The following is a 17543-nucleotide window of genomic DNA, read 5'->3' on the forward strand; positions in this document are numbered from 1 at the left end:
AAGAAAGAAATGCTTGGATGTTTCTCAGACTGTGAAAAACATCAAGGCTAAATATAAAGTGATGAGAAAGTGAAGAGTGGAAAAAGCAGTGCCTATAAGCCAGGAATTGAAAAGTCAGAGGAAAACTGGGAAAGAGAAAAGAGAAAAAATGAGAAATAATATTATACAAAGTAAGAAATAAGTGAAGACCTATAGGTATAAAATGGCAAGCACTTGTGAACAAAGATTACAATAAGAGAGATATACATTGAAAGAAAATTTTGGGTAAGCATATGAAATCTAACATAAAATGATGTAGCTGTTGAATATAACTCCAAATAAGAGATATAGTTAAATGTTTTATTAATGAATTTTTACTTTCTTGGATGAAAAATATATCAAAAACTTAAGCCATGTCCAAATCAACATTAACTCATTTAACAGGAAATTATTTAAAATTTAAAAAATAAAAAAAGCTTACCTCTGTTCATCTCCTGCACTTACATCATGTAAAAGTACATAATATTTAAGTGTATTTGGTATAAACCACTTGGGGTAGGAATAATCATTGTTGTGCTGAATTCGATGCTGTTCTTGTGACAACTTTGAAAACTGTTCCATAGGTTCAGCTTCACTAGACGATGTCACCAACATACCTTGTAAATCATATTAAGGTAATTATCACTTATCACTTAATAATAAATATTATCCTATTAATATAAACTTTAGGGAGATATTTTTTGAGCTAAAAAAATCTGATTTTACAGGTTTTCCTACAAGCATAAAACATTGATAATTTCTTCAACATTTCTAAGTAATTCAAGGTTCTAAATAGTAAAGCTATTTTGTTGGTAGTTTTTTAGATCATTTATATATGTAATAAGGAAATCCATGAAAAAATGGACAATATGAAAATTGTGCAACCATCAACATAATGAAAAATTCTGCTGAATCTTGCTTCTCTCCATTCCATCTCACTGTGATCTCATATTCTATCCCATCCCAACTTTTTACTGTAACTGCATTAAGGAAATGAAAGTCATAACTGTCAAAGTAGGTTAATAGCTATAAAACAGATTACTAAAAAAATGGATAACTGTTTTTAAATATGAGCTTTTGCATAAGCGATTAATTTTGAGGCAATCAGCAAAAGCAGTTAACACCGACAGTTTACATTTTTTCTTTCTAAAATAGCTTAAAAACATATTAAGCATGAAATTTTCAAGTTGGGTGATAAAGAAAAATAACCAAGCCCTTAGTATTCTTATTTTATAATCAAAAATTAGTTACACCAGTCTTATATCTAGGATGCCATTTAACAAAGAAAGCAATAAAACTTGTAGCATCATCAATAAAAAATAATTTCTCCATCTCTATATCCTCTCAACAATTTTGCCTTCATATAACTCTTTCTGAGATTAATAACTTCCAAAACATTTGATTTTAAGAGAACATAAAAGTCAAAGGATACATGCTAAATAGTGGTTCAGAAATTCATGATCTGATGCTGGCATCGACTGAAGAAAGGTCTCTCTGTAAGACTCAAACCATGGAGTGGTAGCTAAAATTAACAATAAATAAACCAGTTAAAAGTCCTCAGTAGAATCAGTTTACAACAGACAAATTTCAAGTCCATTTTCCTAAAAGATATGAAACATCATTTCTAGCAATACACAAGCATTTTTCACTTTTGCTTTAAGACGCATATGTGATGTATGTGTATAAGCCATACACACAAATATATTCATACATGGCAGTATATATATTTGCAAAAATAAAACTGACCTATTCCTAAACCTACCCAATGATCCCACAGCTTACTTATTAATGCTTTCAATATTACCTACATGAATAATCAGATTTTAGAACTAAAGTTCTGTATCCCTGCCACTAGTCATGTTGTCATAAGGAGCTCCTTTTCATAAATGGTATTATTTCCGAACAGTGGTTCTCAACCAAGAGTGATCGTGACCCCCAGGAAACATTTGGCAATGTCAGGAGATACTCTGAGCTGTCACAACTAGGGATAGGGAGGGGGTGCTACTGGCATCTGGGAAATAGGTCAGGAATGATGGAATGATGCAGTACAGCCTACAATGAGGAGAACAAGACAGCACCCCCCGACCCCAGCAAAGAATTATTTGTTCAGAATGTCAACAGTGGTGAGGCTGCCAAACCCTACTTTATAATTTGATTACTTGAGTATGATAGCAACTAAACCTCTTCAAATGGAATTTCAAAGCATACTTACCTTATAATCAAATACAAAGACGTGTGTTTTCACTTTTTGTATACATGTATATGATGTGATTCTTAAAATTCAAATCTCTCTTGCTCCATGCTAAGCATTTTACATTAAAACTATTCTAATGTTAAAAATTTGAATTTATTTAAACTTAGTCATTTCATTAGGTTTAAGCAGATTATCTAAATCACAGTTTTACTAAAAGGATACTCCATTCCTATTTACTTATGCTGACTATAAAACCTTGTGTACTTTTTTGTCTTATTCTTAGAATCACTGAAAACACAGCAAGTATATTTTCTGTTTACATTATAATACTACATTAAACGACTGGGAAGGTTGAAGAAAAAAAGCTATTCATTTTGACCAAATAGCATATCCAACCTGGTGCCATATATACAAAAAAACTTTAATTGCAAAAATGCCTATGAGAATAACCCACATATTGTTTAGGAGGGCTATTACAAAAATCTCATGTTCATTGCTATAAAAGAGGAAAAACATTCCCAGAAACAGTACAATATATATGAAAAGTGGCAAAAATCGGAGAATGAATGACAAGGATTAGTCTGTTAAAACAGGAAAGCAATTTTCTTACCAACCAGTAAATATATCTTCCCCCCAAATGAATCAAAATTAGTCTCTAACTTGAAAATTAGTATTAACTTTCATTTAATCCAATGCCAAGAAAATATAAAGATTAGATAATGAAAATTTTGCTTAAAGAAGAAGGAATCTCCACAGATGGGGGAAATGACTTTATCAGCTTTGATTATGTTTCTGTTTGTTGCTTCAATGATGCAACATTAACAAATTATTAACAAATAACAGTAAGTTGTAGACATATGTAGACATATAAAATGTAGACATATGGAAAGGGGTTTGTTTCACGGTGGGCTGGGGACTTCTGAATAAACAAATTAGGTCTTCCAAAACAGCTATCCTTTGCAACACTATCTGGAATAAAAGACTAGAAAACCTACATGTCCGTCGGGGGGGACATTAAATGGAGGCACTATGCAGCTTTAAGAGAAAGGGGAAAATCTCTATATATTACTATGAAGTGCTCCCAGAATACATTAAGTGAAAAAAGACAACAGCAGAGAAGTATACATTTTTGTGAAAGGGAAGAAGATACAGAAAGCCACACATGTATTAGCTTATATTGTCAAAGAGAAATAACAGAAGGATAAATGCCACCAACAAATGCCATCATGTGTCAGAGAAAGAAGAAAGAACAGATAAGAAAGGGGAAGGGCCTGAACAGAAGCTAGACCTCTGCAAATGTACCTTGTTTCACAGTTTTGACTTTAGAACAATATAAATGTCTACATAACTAAAATTAAAAAGAAAAATAGCAAGTACACACATGCAGGAGTTCTTAAACGGAAATAATACTTTCTAAATACTGGTGCAAGAAAACACTCGGTACTCAACAAAGAATATAAGGAGCACAGGAAAATCTTCTAAATGTATATGGCAGAAGTGGGTTTTATCCTTCAGGTAGGTCACATTCAGGTTGATGAGGTAAGTTTTTCCCTCAGCCACATGTTTCCTTGAAGGGCTAGAAGTCTCCCTTTATTTTTCTTACATGTCAATAAGTCTAGGGCATCCTTCTTTTTTGCTTTTTCTAGTGACATTTTTGAAGAAAGTAGAAAAAAAATAGTTTATTAATTTTTTTAATATTAACAAAAGACTAACATTTAGTGACAATTCTCTTCCCTTAAAAATTCTCTTGTACTTATTTTGGGATGAAATCGGTATTTTGTTCATACTCCTTTCCATCTCTACATGTTCTTTGGTTGGAATTGAAACAGCAACCATGTTATCCTACCAGTTCAAGTTTCTCTATGCAGAATGTACTTTTCCCTTGGTAAGAAGGGTAAGGAAGGCAGCTAAGAGCTGAAAAACAACATAATGCTCTATACCCTCCACTCACACTCATAAAATGCAGCCCTCTCTCTCTCCCCATTTCTTCTTTGTTCCCTTCTTAGTGCCAGTAGCTTCAGACACAGAGTTACTAGTGTTCCAATACATACCTAACAAGGGCTGCCAGCAGTGAGCTAGACCTAGAGCTAGACCTAGAGCAACTCTGGTCTTCTTTCTACTGAAACCAAATACTATCACTAGAAATCCCAAACCTGCCAGTGAAAAAGACTGACTACCCTAAACATAAATGTCACCTGTAAATCACATATTTTCCCTTTCTAATCATTCACAAAAGTTGAAAGTACCAGAAAACCACCATTCAGACTAAACAAAATAGCACTAAGAAATATTACAAATTCCACACAATGTTGTCACTTAAGATTATAACTTTAAATAAACAGTAGTACCAAAACTTAGTATATTTCAGAATGAAAATATTCAAGTAAGGAAAAGAAATCAGATAATTAGATGCTGTATAATTATTTAATTCTTTAAAATACAGTTTCAAGGTCAAAAATACTTGACAACACAGTGATTATCAGAATATATGGTTTAATTCAGAGTATCTTAGACTACAAAAGCACCAACAAACTAAAACCAGAACTCATATAAAATTTATGAGCATTTTGCAAATCAAATAATCTTAAATAATATGAAGAGCTAAGAAATACTAACCTTGTATTTTAACAACAACCTTGAGAACTATCCTTGAAGAGAATATTTCTAATCAAGTGTTTTCAGAAAAATCAGCAAAAATCAAAGTATTCTAAAGAGATGAGAGTCATGATTACTTATGCCCAATTATTAAATTTCTCACACACCACAGGAGAAGACTTTTTAAAACAGGTTGTCCTTTATTGAAACTATATTCCTTGTAACCCTCAGTATATCAGGAAAAATAGTCACTGCATTTACTATCTGGATCTAACTGACCCTTGATATTTTATTGTATTTTTAATTCATTTTACAAATAATTTACAGAATTAAGAGTACAACCATAACAAACTTTTTAATAAATTTTAGTAAAGCAAACTCAAATTGTATTCCATATATTCCCCATTTTAAAGATACATGCCTCAGTTAGGCAACGTTTTTTGAATGCAACTAACTGTTCATCAACTATCATGCACAAACCTAGAACACATCCATCATGTAAATACCAATTCCAGATTCAAACACATCTCTAACAACTTCTAGTTTATCATTACTTCTGTTTCTTCTTGCACTTGCATAGTCAAGGTGCAATATTTTGGAAAAATGTGATGGCTCATATTTGCTGAAAAGAAAAAGGTCATTCTATTTGCTCCATCACTGCAAAACGTTTTCATTCTTTAGACTTCTAAACAGCAAACAGAACGATCAAGCTAATAAATTTTTTACTTCTACATCATCTAATTCTTTCAGATTACCTTCATACACATACCTGCTTTCAGCATTTGTCCACTTACAAACTGTATCAAGTAAATTTTGTTACACAAACTTATGATCATAAAAGATGAAAGAATATGGTCACATCCTTTAACAAAATGGGATGGTCTAGGTTATCATCTCAAAATATTGTGTGAAGTCTTTTCTGCTAAATTAGTGATTAGCTGGATGAAAATACTGTATTTTCTTTTTGTTCTTAGAAATACATTGTTCACTCATCAGTTCTTGAGCTTGAGGAAAATTGTCCCAGATATTGTCATCTGAAGACTCACAGACTGGGATTTCTGTATATGATCAATTTCACCATTGTCATCAGAGTCCAATAAAGTAGGTAGCCACTAGCCACATGTGGCTAGCGGGCACCTGAAATGTAGCTTGTCTGACTGAGGTGTGCTGTAGGTGTAAAATACACATAAGATTTCTAAGACAATATAAAAAAAAGAATAAAATTTTCCACTTATTACATTTGAAATGATAATATTTTTTCGTGTGTATATATATATAAACTGGAATTAAATTAAATATATTATTAAAATTAGTTTCACCAGTTTCTTTTTATATTTTTTTTTTTCGGCCACAATGCGCAGCTTGTGGGATCTAGTTTGCCTACCAGGGATTGAACCTGGGTGCTCGGCAGTGAAAGCACAGAGTCCTAACCACTGGACCACCAGGGAATGCCCCCTTTTTACATTCTTTATTGCAGCTACAGAACACTGAAAATAATGTAAATGGCTTACATATTTCTATTAGACAGTGTTAGTCTAAAATGCTATATGTCCGGCTTCCCTGATGGCGCAGTGGTTAAGAATCCACCTGACAATGCAGGGGACACGGGTTCGAGCCCTGGTCTGGGAAGATCCCACATGCCGCAGAGCAACTAAGCCCGTGCGCCACAACTACTAAGCCTGCGCTCTAGAGCCTGTGAACCACAACTACTGAGCCAGCGCACCACAACTACTGAAGCCCGCGCACCTAGAGCCCGTGCTCCACAACAAGAGAAGCCACCGCAATAAGAAGCCCACACACTGCAACAAAGAGTAACCCCCGCTCGCCGCAACTAGAGAAAGCCCGAACGCAGCAACAAAGACTCAACACAGCCAAATATAAATAAATAAATTTATATCTAAAAATAAAAGAGTAAACACAATAGGGACTTCCCTGGTGGTCCAGTGGATAAGAATCCGCCTTCCAATGCAGGGGATGCAGGTTCCATCCCTGGTTGCGGAACTAAGATACCACATGTCGTGGGGCAACTAAGCCCATGCAGCGCAACTACTGAGCCTGCACACCACAACAAAAGATCCTGCATGCTGCAACGAAGATCCCACGTGCTGCAACTAAGACCCAACGCAGCCAAATAATAAAATTTTTAATTGCTTTAAAAAAAAAGTAAACACAATAGACAGTAGATGACAGGATAGATAAAAGTTATCTCCGTTTTAGAAAAATGAGACAGAAATGCTAATAATAGCAGTAGCTGAATGGAAAAAAAGATAATAGGCAAGGAGTGGAGTGTAAACAATCTGGAACAGACCACCACAGGAAATAACTGTATATAAGGAAGATTCTTTCAATTCCATCATTGTGTCTTTCCAATTACTGTACTAAGGAACACTAGCTTTAATTGACCAATCTGATGAAGAAAACGTGGCACTGTTAAGCCAAGCTTATGAGGTAAATATCTAACATGTATTTCATAAATAGAATGCATGAAAAGTATGATGACTCACATTAATGGTAAAAACTAGAAGCGTATTTCTAGACAAACAGAGAATTAATCTTATTTACAATGGATAAAACCACTCTCATATCTCCAAAGAGAAGTATTCTGTTATAACAGAATCTTATTAAAATGAATTCAGTCCTTCATATCACATTCCCAGTCTTCAAGATCAACATAAAAATAAAGCTAAAGGGAGGTGCCTTAAGTAGCAGGGAAAGAACTTGAACAAACTGTTTTCTTCTGTAGTTTGTCCTAACCACTTGGAATTCTTTTTTAAAATCTGCCTAAGGAGTTCAGCTATAGTAATGCCTCCACCCACTTTTAAAAGCAAATGGCACTGAATCTTTCCTTATGTGGAGATGTTGGCAGGGACCTGAGAATGTAAGTAATATAATTAGATAAAATTTCTCACAACTAAATCATGACCACATTGTTACTATAAACTATCTATACCAAACAACTTTAATAAACTATAAAAAAATAAATATGCCAATCCCTAACATACAGGCAACCAGACACTGGATTTGAGAATCTTTCTCTAAAGATAATTAAATGACCCCAAATAATTCATAGTGAGAAGGGACTTCCTTGGTGGTCCAGTGGTTAAGACTTCGAGCTTCCAATGCAGGGGGAGCGGGTTCACTCCCTGGTCACGGAACTGAGATCCCGCACTCTGCGCAGTGCGGCCAAAAAAAAAAAAAGAACTGTGAGTAATAAAAACTGGGCAACTCTCAAGCCTATTCACAGCCTTACCACCCAATAAAGAAGTCCACAAGATGACAAACCTTTTTATGCCCAATCAGGGTTATAATACCTCAATTTGAAATAGAAAATAATGCCAAAGGCTTACCAGACATTTAAGGAAAGTTTCCAACATGAAAAAGAGAACAAAACAAACTGAAAAATAATACAAATGAAAGAAAAAGCATAGGATAGAAGAAAACTTAAAGACTTAAAAGAAGCCAACAACAATTTACTAATATCCTTTTCAGACATTCATTCCTCAAAAATTTTACCTTCCACACAACTTTTCTCAGGAAACCGCTGGAGATCCTTCACCAAATCAACAAAATACACCAAAAAAGATATGAATGAGAGGCTACAGAAAAGGGAAAGAAATCTCCAGAAAGGCAGCAGTGGAGCAGGCCTTGGAAAGCAACCAGACCACGACTGAGTAGAACAGTGTTTTGAAACTTTTATTTCATTATCTCCCCCCATGAGCCTTTTTAGACATTTTTCTAATTGATCATTCTCCCCAAAGAATACTTAAAAATATTCTTAGATACTTAGATACACTGTGTATCCATTTACAGACTGTGGTACTTTGGAGAGCCACAAACCATTATAATATCTAATATTTTTGCTCCCCAAGTACCAAATTTTCACCCCATTGAGGGATGGTATCATTCCCCATTGAGAATGCCTGGAATAGAAAGAGAGAAGACTTCAGGAAGGAGATCTTAATAAATGGATTATCTCATAAATTAATCTGTCAAGGGGAAAATCTTACTGAGTGAGAGGCTATTAGAAGTCTGAGGGACTAGTAAAAAATACAAAGAACTCTGGGCAAGTTGTTTTTAAAAAAGCAATTACTAAATACTGAAAAAAAAAAAAGAGCTGTATAAGAATGAACTGAAAGCCCAACATTCGGCTCAGCAGTGAAGAAGTGAATACTCAGTCACAGTACTGTAAATAGTGAGTATTAATCAAAAATTATAAAAACTGCATTAGGGAGATGGAGGAAGGGGAGTAATTAAGCTAAATCTTCATCAATTATAATGAGAAATCAATAAATAAAATTTTAATTAAGCCATAAATAGCCATATAAAAATATTACTTAGAAACACGAAATGAATACCAGAGAAAAGAGTTGGTGGGGCAGGGGTGCAGAGAGCAGATCAACTGTTGCTTGTTCCTCTCAAGTCTTTTTAGCATTATGTCTCTGTGTATATATCATTCTGATAAATTAAATTTTTTTTATGTTAAAGGTATATAAGCTTTGGAGATTAGGAAAATATTTTCAGTATAGAAAAAGATAATTTTTTTAAAATACGATAGTTAATCCTTCTCTGTGTGCCCCTCAGCACTTTGGCATATTGGATATGCCATATCTCTATCACAACATATTGTCATCTTAAGATACTATAAATTCGAATGTATTATAATCATTGACCAGATATATGACTAATATATGAAGTTATATATAGCATCTCATTCATCTCTGATCTCAATGCAAAGCATACAGTAGGAAATCAATAAATATTTGTTGCATGTATAATAAAAATGTTAAAGTCCCTATAAAATAGAATCACAGGATTAAAGGTCTAGAAGAGGCCTTAAGACATAATCTAGCCAATTCCTCTTGTTTTCAAAGAATAAAACTGATTCTGAATAAGTGACTTATTCAAGTTATCCAATTAATTACTGGATAACTGGCCCTTGATTCATTGCCCTTCACATCTCAACATCAATTTTCCATTGATGACAGAAACAGTTCAAATTCCACTGCTTTCTCCCAGAAATCTGCAAATTTTGCCTCATGTTGAAAACATGTTATGCCAGGAACTGCTTAAAATATGTATCCTGAAAATGGATTCTTTTGATTTACAAAGATAACCATAATCTTCTAAACTTAGTCTTATTAAGTTAACTTGCCTTGCTGGAATTAAAATTAGAGAGAAAGAAGAAAAATTATAAACATTTAAACAAAATAAATCTACAAATACTTCTAACCATACAAGTGCAACCAACTAACTTCAGGATTTAAAACACGCCACTTAATTTCTCTTTGTATGTTTGGAAAAATCTTTAAATATGCAATTAGGAGGTATTAAAGTAATAGATTATGAGTTATACTGATCTAAGATTATTTTATTAGGCTGCTAAAATATCCTAATTAGATGATGTACTTCTTTTTTTTTTTTTGGCCGCACTATGCAGCCTGCAGGATCTTGGATTGAACCTGTGCTCCCCTGCAGTGGAAGCGCACTGCCCTAACCACTGGACTGCCAGGGAACTCCCAGATGATGTACTTTTAATCTTTCCCCTCTAAAAATCTATCCCATGTCTCCCCATTAAGTCTTTTTCATACTGGAAAAGAGTCACACCAACCACTGCTAACTCACTTTACAGAGTATTACATAATTTTACCTACCAAGCCTATTATGAAAACATTTATCATTCAAATCAGATTAAGATCAAATATTTATTTATATATTATAAACATTTCCTCCACTTAGCGCTAAGCAAGATAAAAAATATAATAAACTTAATGCTTTTTATGTAATCACAGTATTACTTAATGTCACAAGAGAATAGTTTTTTATCTACTCTTAGTTCTTTCATTCAAGAAATATTTATTATGCTTATGATCTAGGTATTACTTTAGATACTAGGAATAAAATAAAGAGCCAAAGTTCCTGCCCTCAAGGAGCTTGTATTAACTTTACAATTAGAACTACAAAAAAAATTTTTCATTATGAAAAAGTAAAGTGAAATCACATAATTCATAGTTATTTGAATGGCTGCCTGCTTACTTGACTGTAACCTCCTCAAAAGCAAGGACTTTTTTTTTCAACATTGTATTTCCAGGCTCTAGCACTCAGCAAGCACTTAAGTGTTGAATGACTTCCAAGTTATAGAATTACCTTTTCTAATAAAAAGAAAACGTCATTTTAAAAACAATGATAAACCTTATTACATACCACTGATGTTGAGGTCGTAATCTCCTGCCGTAATCACATTTGCTACTAATCCTTCTGCAGGCTGACTGCCAGAAACAACGTCATTCAAAAGCTTCCGAATGGCTCCAGGCTGAGGTGGTTGGGTGATAATGTTGCTTACTGCTATCTTCAAGTTTTTGATTATGTGAAGCTGATTATTGGGATCTCTCATATGAACTTAAAAAGAAAAAAGAAAAAACCTTGAAATTATTTCTATACAAAACATAACAGGCCAACTATTACCACAATAATAAACTGGGTTAATGGTTTATAGAGGATGCTCAATTTGGAAACCAGAAATTCCAAGTGGAACAGTCTTCGAGAATACAACTGACTTACAACATTCCATTATACACCAAAAGGGCTAGCTAAACAGTCTAACCTTCCTCTCCCACAATGCTACTGCTCACAACTACTCTACTCTAGGTCCTCTCCTTCCTCTTACGTTAGAGTTGCCAGGGACCAACTACCATCCATACCAAATGTCTAATTCTCACCTCACCCTAAGGCTGGTCCACGGCAGTGTGAGGTCTATGGTATCAACACTGAAAATAGGAAAAGGGCAGAAAGGGAATTAAATGCTGCATGCAGGCTTCCTCTGCTTCTCCGATAGCAAGGCCTCCATTCTCAGCCCCTATTCTAGTATCATAAAAATCAATGCTGCTCTGGTGCTGGATGTTGACAGTGAGGGGAGGCTGTGCGTGTGCCGGAACAGGAGGTATATGAGAACTCTCTGTATTTTCTGTTCAGTCTTGCTGTGAACCTAAAACTGCTCTAACAAATAAAGTCTATGAAAAAGAAAGAAAGGAAAAAAAAAAAACAATGCCCAGATCCCTTCTTCTAACCCAATACCTCCTGCCTCCTCTCTGCCTTGGCTCAGTCTATGGGATTTATAACCAGTGGTTCAGGGCTTCAAGGCCAAGGAACAGGTTCTCAGGCGACTGTAGCAAGACAGTGTCCACGGTGCACAGAAGGAAATGTGAGCGTATTTTTTCTCATAAATATAATAAGACAAGATGATTAGTTGCCATGGTACTATAAGAAGCAGTCCACTGTATTGATTAAGGGCCCAACTTTTGGAGTCAGACTTTATTTGAAATTCCAACCCACCACTTATTAACTGGGTTACCCTAAACAACTTTTAAACTTTCCCATGCTCAATTTCTTCATCTATAATATATAAAGAAAGTAATGTACTTTACAAGGTTATTTGAAGGATTTAGGTGAGATACTCTTAGAAGACACAGTAAGTGTAAAGCACTCAGCACAAGCCTGACACATGACTGTATAGTTAAGATGGAGGCAGCATGTACAACATACTCTATTTCAAGTACATCATGGATCATATACAAATACGAGGCACTTTTTGGAAAACTGACTATGGGTACCTACCCATTAAAAACTGACGTTATTTTCACCAATGGAAAACACTTTATACCAAACTTTTAAGCTCAAGCCCGCCTACATTTTAAATAAAGCTACATCTGTTGAAAACTGTCTTCCTAAAAAAAAAAAAAAAAACTGTCTTCCTAAATTTCCTGTGTGTTCTGTTGACTTCTAAATCTTTAATTAAAAGACATTAAACAAAAATCTTTTAAAAATACTATATGTGGCATGAATATGTGTACTTGTATTGCAAAACTAAATATATGTACAGAAAGTATACACGCAAATTCCATTATAATGATTACCTATGATGAAAGAAGGAAAGAAATGGGACTGAGGAAGGGTAAAAAGGTGAATTCAGCTCTATCTATAATGTTTCTTTTTAAAGGAAAGGAAAAGATACAAAGCAAATATGACAAGATTTCATTGGCTCTAGGTAATGAGGACCTGGATGTTTCTTGTATTCTCTGCATCCATCTGTAATTGTTTTCTAAATTATTTAAATAAACATATGCAGGCCTCTCTCCCTAATGAAACTTCTCAGCTGGTCTAACTATGAAACAGAGAGACCAAAAATCACAAAAATACTATGGTACATTTCTGATATTTTTAGAGTGTACTTTACAAGTACTTTCCTTGAAGGGTCGATCCATAATTGTCAAATAACATAAGTAGCCATGTATGGATTAAACCTCTTTCAAAATTTTAAATTGACTCTAGTATCCAGAAGTGTTAACACGAAAAGGTTATTCTAGTTGTGCCCTATATTCAGAACGGGTTAACCAGTTATTACGTTATTAGTTATTGGGTAATCTTACTAATAATCCAGAAATTAGTTATTATGTGTGGCAGCCAGACTCTGAAATGGCACCCAATGATCCCAGTTATTTCCTGGTATATACTCTGGTGGAGTCCCCTCCCACATCCCAGGACTGGTATGTGTGACCAATGGAACACAGCAAAAACAATGGTATACTACTTCTGAGATAAGGTTGTAAGAGTTCAGGGCTCCCCTGGTGGCACAGTGGTTAAGAATCCGTCTGCCAGTGCAGGGGACACGGGTTCGAGCCCTGGTCCGGGAAGATCCCTTATGCTGCGGAGCAACTAAGCCCATGCGCCACAACTACAGAGCCTGCGCTCTAGAGCCTGTAAGCCACAACTACTGAGCCCATGTACCACAACTACTGAGCCCACATGCCACAACTACTGAAGCCCACGTGCCTAGAGCCCGTGCTCCACAACAAGAGAAGCCACCGCAATGAGAAGCCCGTGCACCGCAACGAAGAGTAGCCCCCACTCGACCCAACTAAAGAAAGCCCGCGTGCAGCAACGAAGACCCAACGCAGCCATAAATAAATAAATATATTTATATTTTTAAAAAAAGGGTTCAGCCTCCATCTTGGGTTCTGATCACTCCCTCTGGGATAAGCTAACTGCTATGTCATGGGGACATTCAGGGAACATATGGAGAAGCCCACACGGCAGAGAATTGAGGTCTCAGGCCAGCATCCAGTGAGGAAGTGAGACTTGCCAACCATATGAGTGAGCTTGGAAGCGGATCCTCCAGCCCTAGATGACCACAGTCCCTGCTAACAGCTCCACTGTAACCTCAAGAGAGAACTGTCCAGCTAAGCCACTCCCAGATTCCTGAGAAACTGAGAGATAATAAATGCTTTTGTTTTAAGGTGCTAAGTTTGGGGGTAATTTGTTACACAACAATAGATAAGTAATATACTGGAGTAGCACAAAACCAACTTAGTAAAGAGAAAGGCAAAAGCTAAGAATGACTGAGAAATGCTCTTAAATCACACACAAAAAATCCAAAGGTTCAGAATTAAATAATTATATTAAGGCTTCATTAAGATTATAATGTCACAAAAGGTGATGTTATGTATCATATAACATCTCAATTTCAGGGTGAAATTCAGCTCTACCATTACCTTACTTTTATAGACTACCATATAAATATAGTTTCTTGAATACTGTACTATGAAGCAACATTCCCCACTGTGCTGCCCATGGATTACTGGTTGCTCAAGATAGCTGTCTGAAAAATCAACTCCATGTTCAAATAAATTTGGGAAATACTGGATTAAGTTTTTAAAAGGTCTCTTTACAGCAGGTGTTCCCAGAACTCTCCATATGCTGAATGACACTAATTCTCCCAAACACATGCTATATTAAGCAAACTTATTTGACCACAAAATTTTTCCAGGAAACATACAACTGGTGTACTACAGAACATATTTTGAAAAATAAAATAATGGTATCTTTTGTTTTTACGTAGCACACAAAACTTTACTGTACTAAAAAAAAATTTTTTTTTAACTCAATTGCTTATAAACCACACCAACTCCCCCAAAACTCCATACCCTTGCTTAAGAAATCTGTGAGTGCCACATATTTACCATTAGATATGAAATCAAAAATTCCTTTCCTAGAATTCAAGATCCTTCCTTATCTAGGTATTTTCCCTTACTATCCTGTACTCAATAGGGACTTCCCCCACTGTTCCCCCCAACCAATGAATCGTAATTTATACCTTTGCCCATACCATTCTAACCTCATCCCTGTCTTCGACAGGGAATGCCCACCCTCTTCTTTTCCACCAACCGTCGACCTATTAAAGTCCAACTCACTATACTCCTTCCTTAAATCTTTTGCAGTCTACATAAGGAAAGCAGAGTAATGATTTCTGCCTCTATTCACTGCACTGTCCAATACAGGAGGCACCAGCCACATGTGTCTACTGAGTACTTGAAACATATCTAGTCCAAACTGAGATGTAATGTAAGTGTAAAATGCACACCAAGTTTCAAAGACTTAGCAATAAAAAAAATGCAAAATAGCTCATTAAGATTGTTGTATATTTACTACATGTTGAAATGGCAACATTTTGGAAATATTGGGTTAAATAAGATATTACTTAAACTGCTTTCACCCATTTCTTTTCACCTTTTTAAATGTGACTACTAAATAAAAGTTATACATGTGATTCACATTATTTTACTACTGGACAGCACTGCTCCGTTGTGTGAATAGGTGATTCTAAATATTACCAGCAGATAAGACGACTTGATTAAGAACACCTTGTCTTGAATCAAATTGCCTGTTTTTAAATCTTTCCCACCTGTAAGACTGGGCAAGTTAACATCTCTGGGCCTCAACGTCCTCAAATTTAAAATGGTATTAACGGTATCTACCTCATAGGACTCAAGGAGGACTCAAAGACAAATGCTACGTAAGTAGGTATAGGTGTTTGCATTATTATTCTTTATTAACAAAGCAGAAAAGAGCACACAGCTCAAAATCAAACGCACTGTTTTGTCTTTTAAGAATTTAAGAATGTAGCGCGCTTTATTGTTTTTATTGACTTAGGACAATACTGGAGGAGGTGAGATGGATGGCTAAAGTACATGCTGAAGAAAATCCAAGAGTTCCCAATCTTTGCTTTATTGGATAGCTCTCTCTCTCTCTCCTTTAAATACAAAAGTGAGGGCTTCCCTGGTGGCGCAGTGGTTAAGAATCTGCCTGCCAATGCAAGGGACATGGGTTCAAGCCCTGGCTCAGGAAGATCCCACATGCCGCGGAGCAACTAAGTCCGTGCGCCACAACCACTCAGCCTGTGCTCTAGAGCCCGTGAGCCACAACTACTGAACCCACGAGCCACAACTACTGAAGCCCGCACGCCTAGAGCCTCTGCTCTACAAGAGAAGCCACCGCAATGAGAAGCCGGCGCACCGCAACAAAGAGTAGGCCCTGCTCGCCGCAACTAGAGAAAGCCCGTGCACAGCAACGAAGACCCGATACAGCCAAAAATAAATAAATGTATTTTAAAAAAATAATAAATACAAAAGCAAACTTATTAATGGAGATATTCTCCCAAAGAATACACACGTGTGGCATGTAAATAAATAAATTTATGGCACAGCATTTTTTTGTGTGAAGTCATAACCAAAAAACCATGGTCGTTGGCTTGACACAGCTTTATTATAGAACCTTTTTATTTTAAAGTTCTTAACACAGAACTTTCCCTATACTTTACTATGTTCTGTTTGCAAAGTACAGGTAAAGATATTGGTTAAACCTCACTTGACTATTATTACACTTACTTTTCCCTAATAAAGAATCTAAAGCTGGAGAAAACAGGCAGCTCTTCTATAAAAGATATTTCTCCCGTTGATTAAACTTTTAACTGAAAAAAAAATTCAGGACTTTTCCATCTCTATAAATCATAACTCCAACTATCTCGATTAAATTAACTACAACTTGTCCTTATTTCCTCGTCCATTAGGCAAAAAAAGGCTGCTGCAAGTTTCATTAATTTTATAATTCTTTTTATTTTCTTGAGAGATTAAGTAAAATACTGGATACCTAAGGAAATGTTTGAATTCTCAAAAGAAAAAAGTAAAATAACTGAACAAAACGCTTGAAGGGGATGCACCTCACTGCTAAAGAATATAATACTCAAGACAACTTTGAAAGCCCGGTTTAACTCCCAGGGGAAAATGATTCGTCGTCTTCCCCCTAAGACCTAATCGGTCTAACAGGGAGCATCTTTTTACCCTGCCCTGCCTTGCAACTTCCTAATTCCCTCCCTGTGGCGGCTGAGAACAGTCTCAATGCCCTTCTCTGGGATTCACATTTTTAATTACCTAACAGTGTGGCTGGTCGGGGAAGTGCCTAGAAAAACTGGAGATTAGGACCAAGATGTCTTGACCACCTCACGGCCCCTCCTCCTGCGGCCACCGGAGACACCGCGGGGGCCCAGCCCAACGCCACTCTACCGGCTCCGGGATGTAAACACCGCCCTTCTCTTCCCTGCCCGCCCCCAACTTCCCTCTCCCGGCCCCAGCTTTGCGGGAGCTCAGTGAAAAGGGGAGACCACATACCCTCAGAAGTGAGGCGAGAGAAGGGCTTAAGCAACTCCGCGAAGCTAAGGTGATTGAGACGAGTGAGCCGCTCGGCTTCGTCGCTACACAGCGCGGCGACACAGGGGACGAAGGAGTCCGGGATGAGCTCCTGCACTGATTGTACACACTGGGCCATTACCGCGGCAGAGGCAGCAGCGGCGCCCGCCCTCCGGCCCACTCTCAGAGGCTGATCCTGCGGCTGCAGCAGCTACTGCCTC

General features: G+C 36.3%; 1 protein-coding gene across 3 annotated transcripts in view; it reads right to left on the bottom strand.

Annotated features, from left to right (window-relative positions):
• Nucleotides 1-17535, bottom strand: part of TRAPPC8 (trafficking protein particle complex subunit 8) — an 87375-nt gene extending 69840 nt beyond the window's left edge. For 2 of the 3 annotated variants that reach the window (XM_024757948.1, XM_024757947.1), the window contains exons 1-4: nucleotides 17305-17535; nucleotides 11009-11203; nucleotides 1451-1540; nucleotides 461-635 (exon numbers count right to left, since the gene is read on the bottom strand). In XM_024757948.1, the coding sequence (XP_024613716.1) occupies nucleotides 461-635; nucleotides 1451-1540; nucleotides 11009-11203; nucleotides 17305-17461 (617 nt within the window). In that variant the 5' untranslated portion in view covers nucleotides 17462-17535. Of the gene's footprint in view, nucleotides 1-460; nucleotides 636-1450; nucleotides 1541-4828; nucleotides 4920-5576; nucleotides 5975-11008; nucleotides 11204-17304 lie in introns of those variants that run through there. The other variant, XM_024757949.1, reaches the window with a different exon arrangement.
• Between the last annotated feature and the right edge of the window lie 8 nt (nucleotides 17536-17543).

Source organism: Neophocaena asiaeorientalis, unplaced genomic scaffold (genome assembly GCF_003031525.2).
Source record: "Neophocaena asiaeorientalis asiaeorientalis breed wild unplaced genomic scaffold, Neophocaena_asiaeorientalis_V1.1 scaffold126, whole genome shotgun sequence".
In the NCBI taxonomy this organism is placed as follows: domain Eukaryota; kingdom Metazoa; phylum Chordata; class Mammalia; order Artiodactyla; family Phocoenidae; genus Neophocaena; species Neophocaena asiaeorientalis.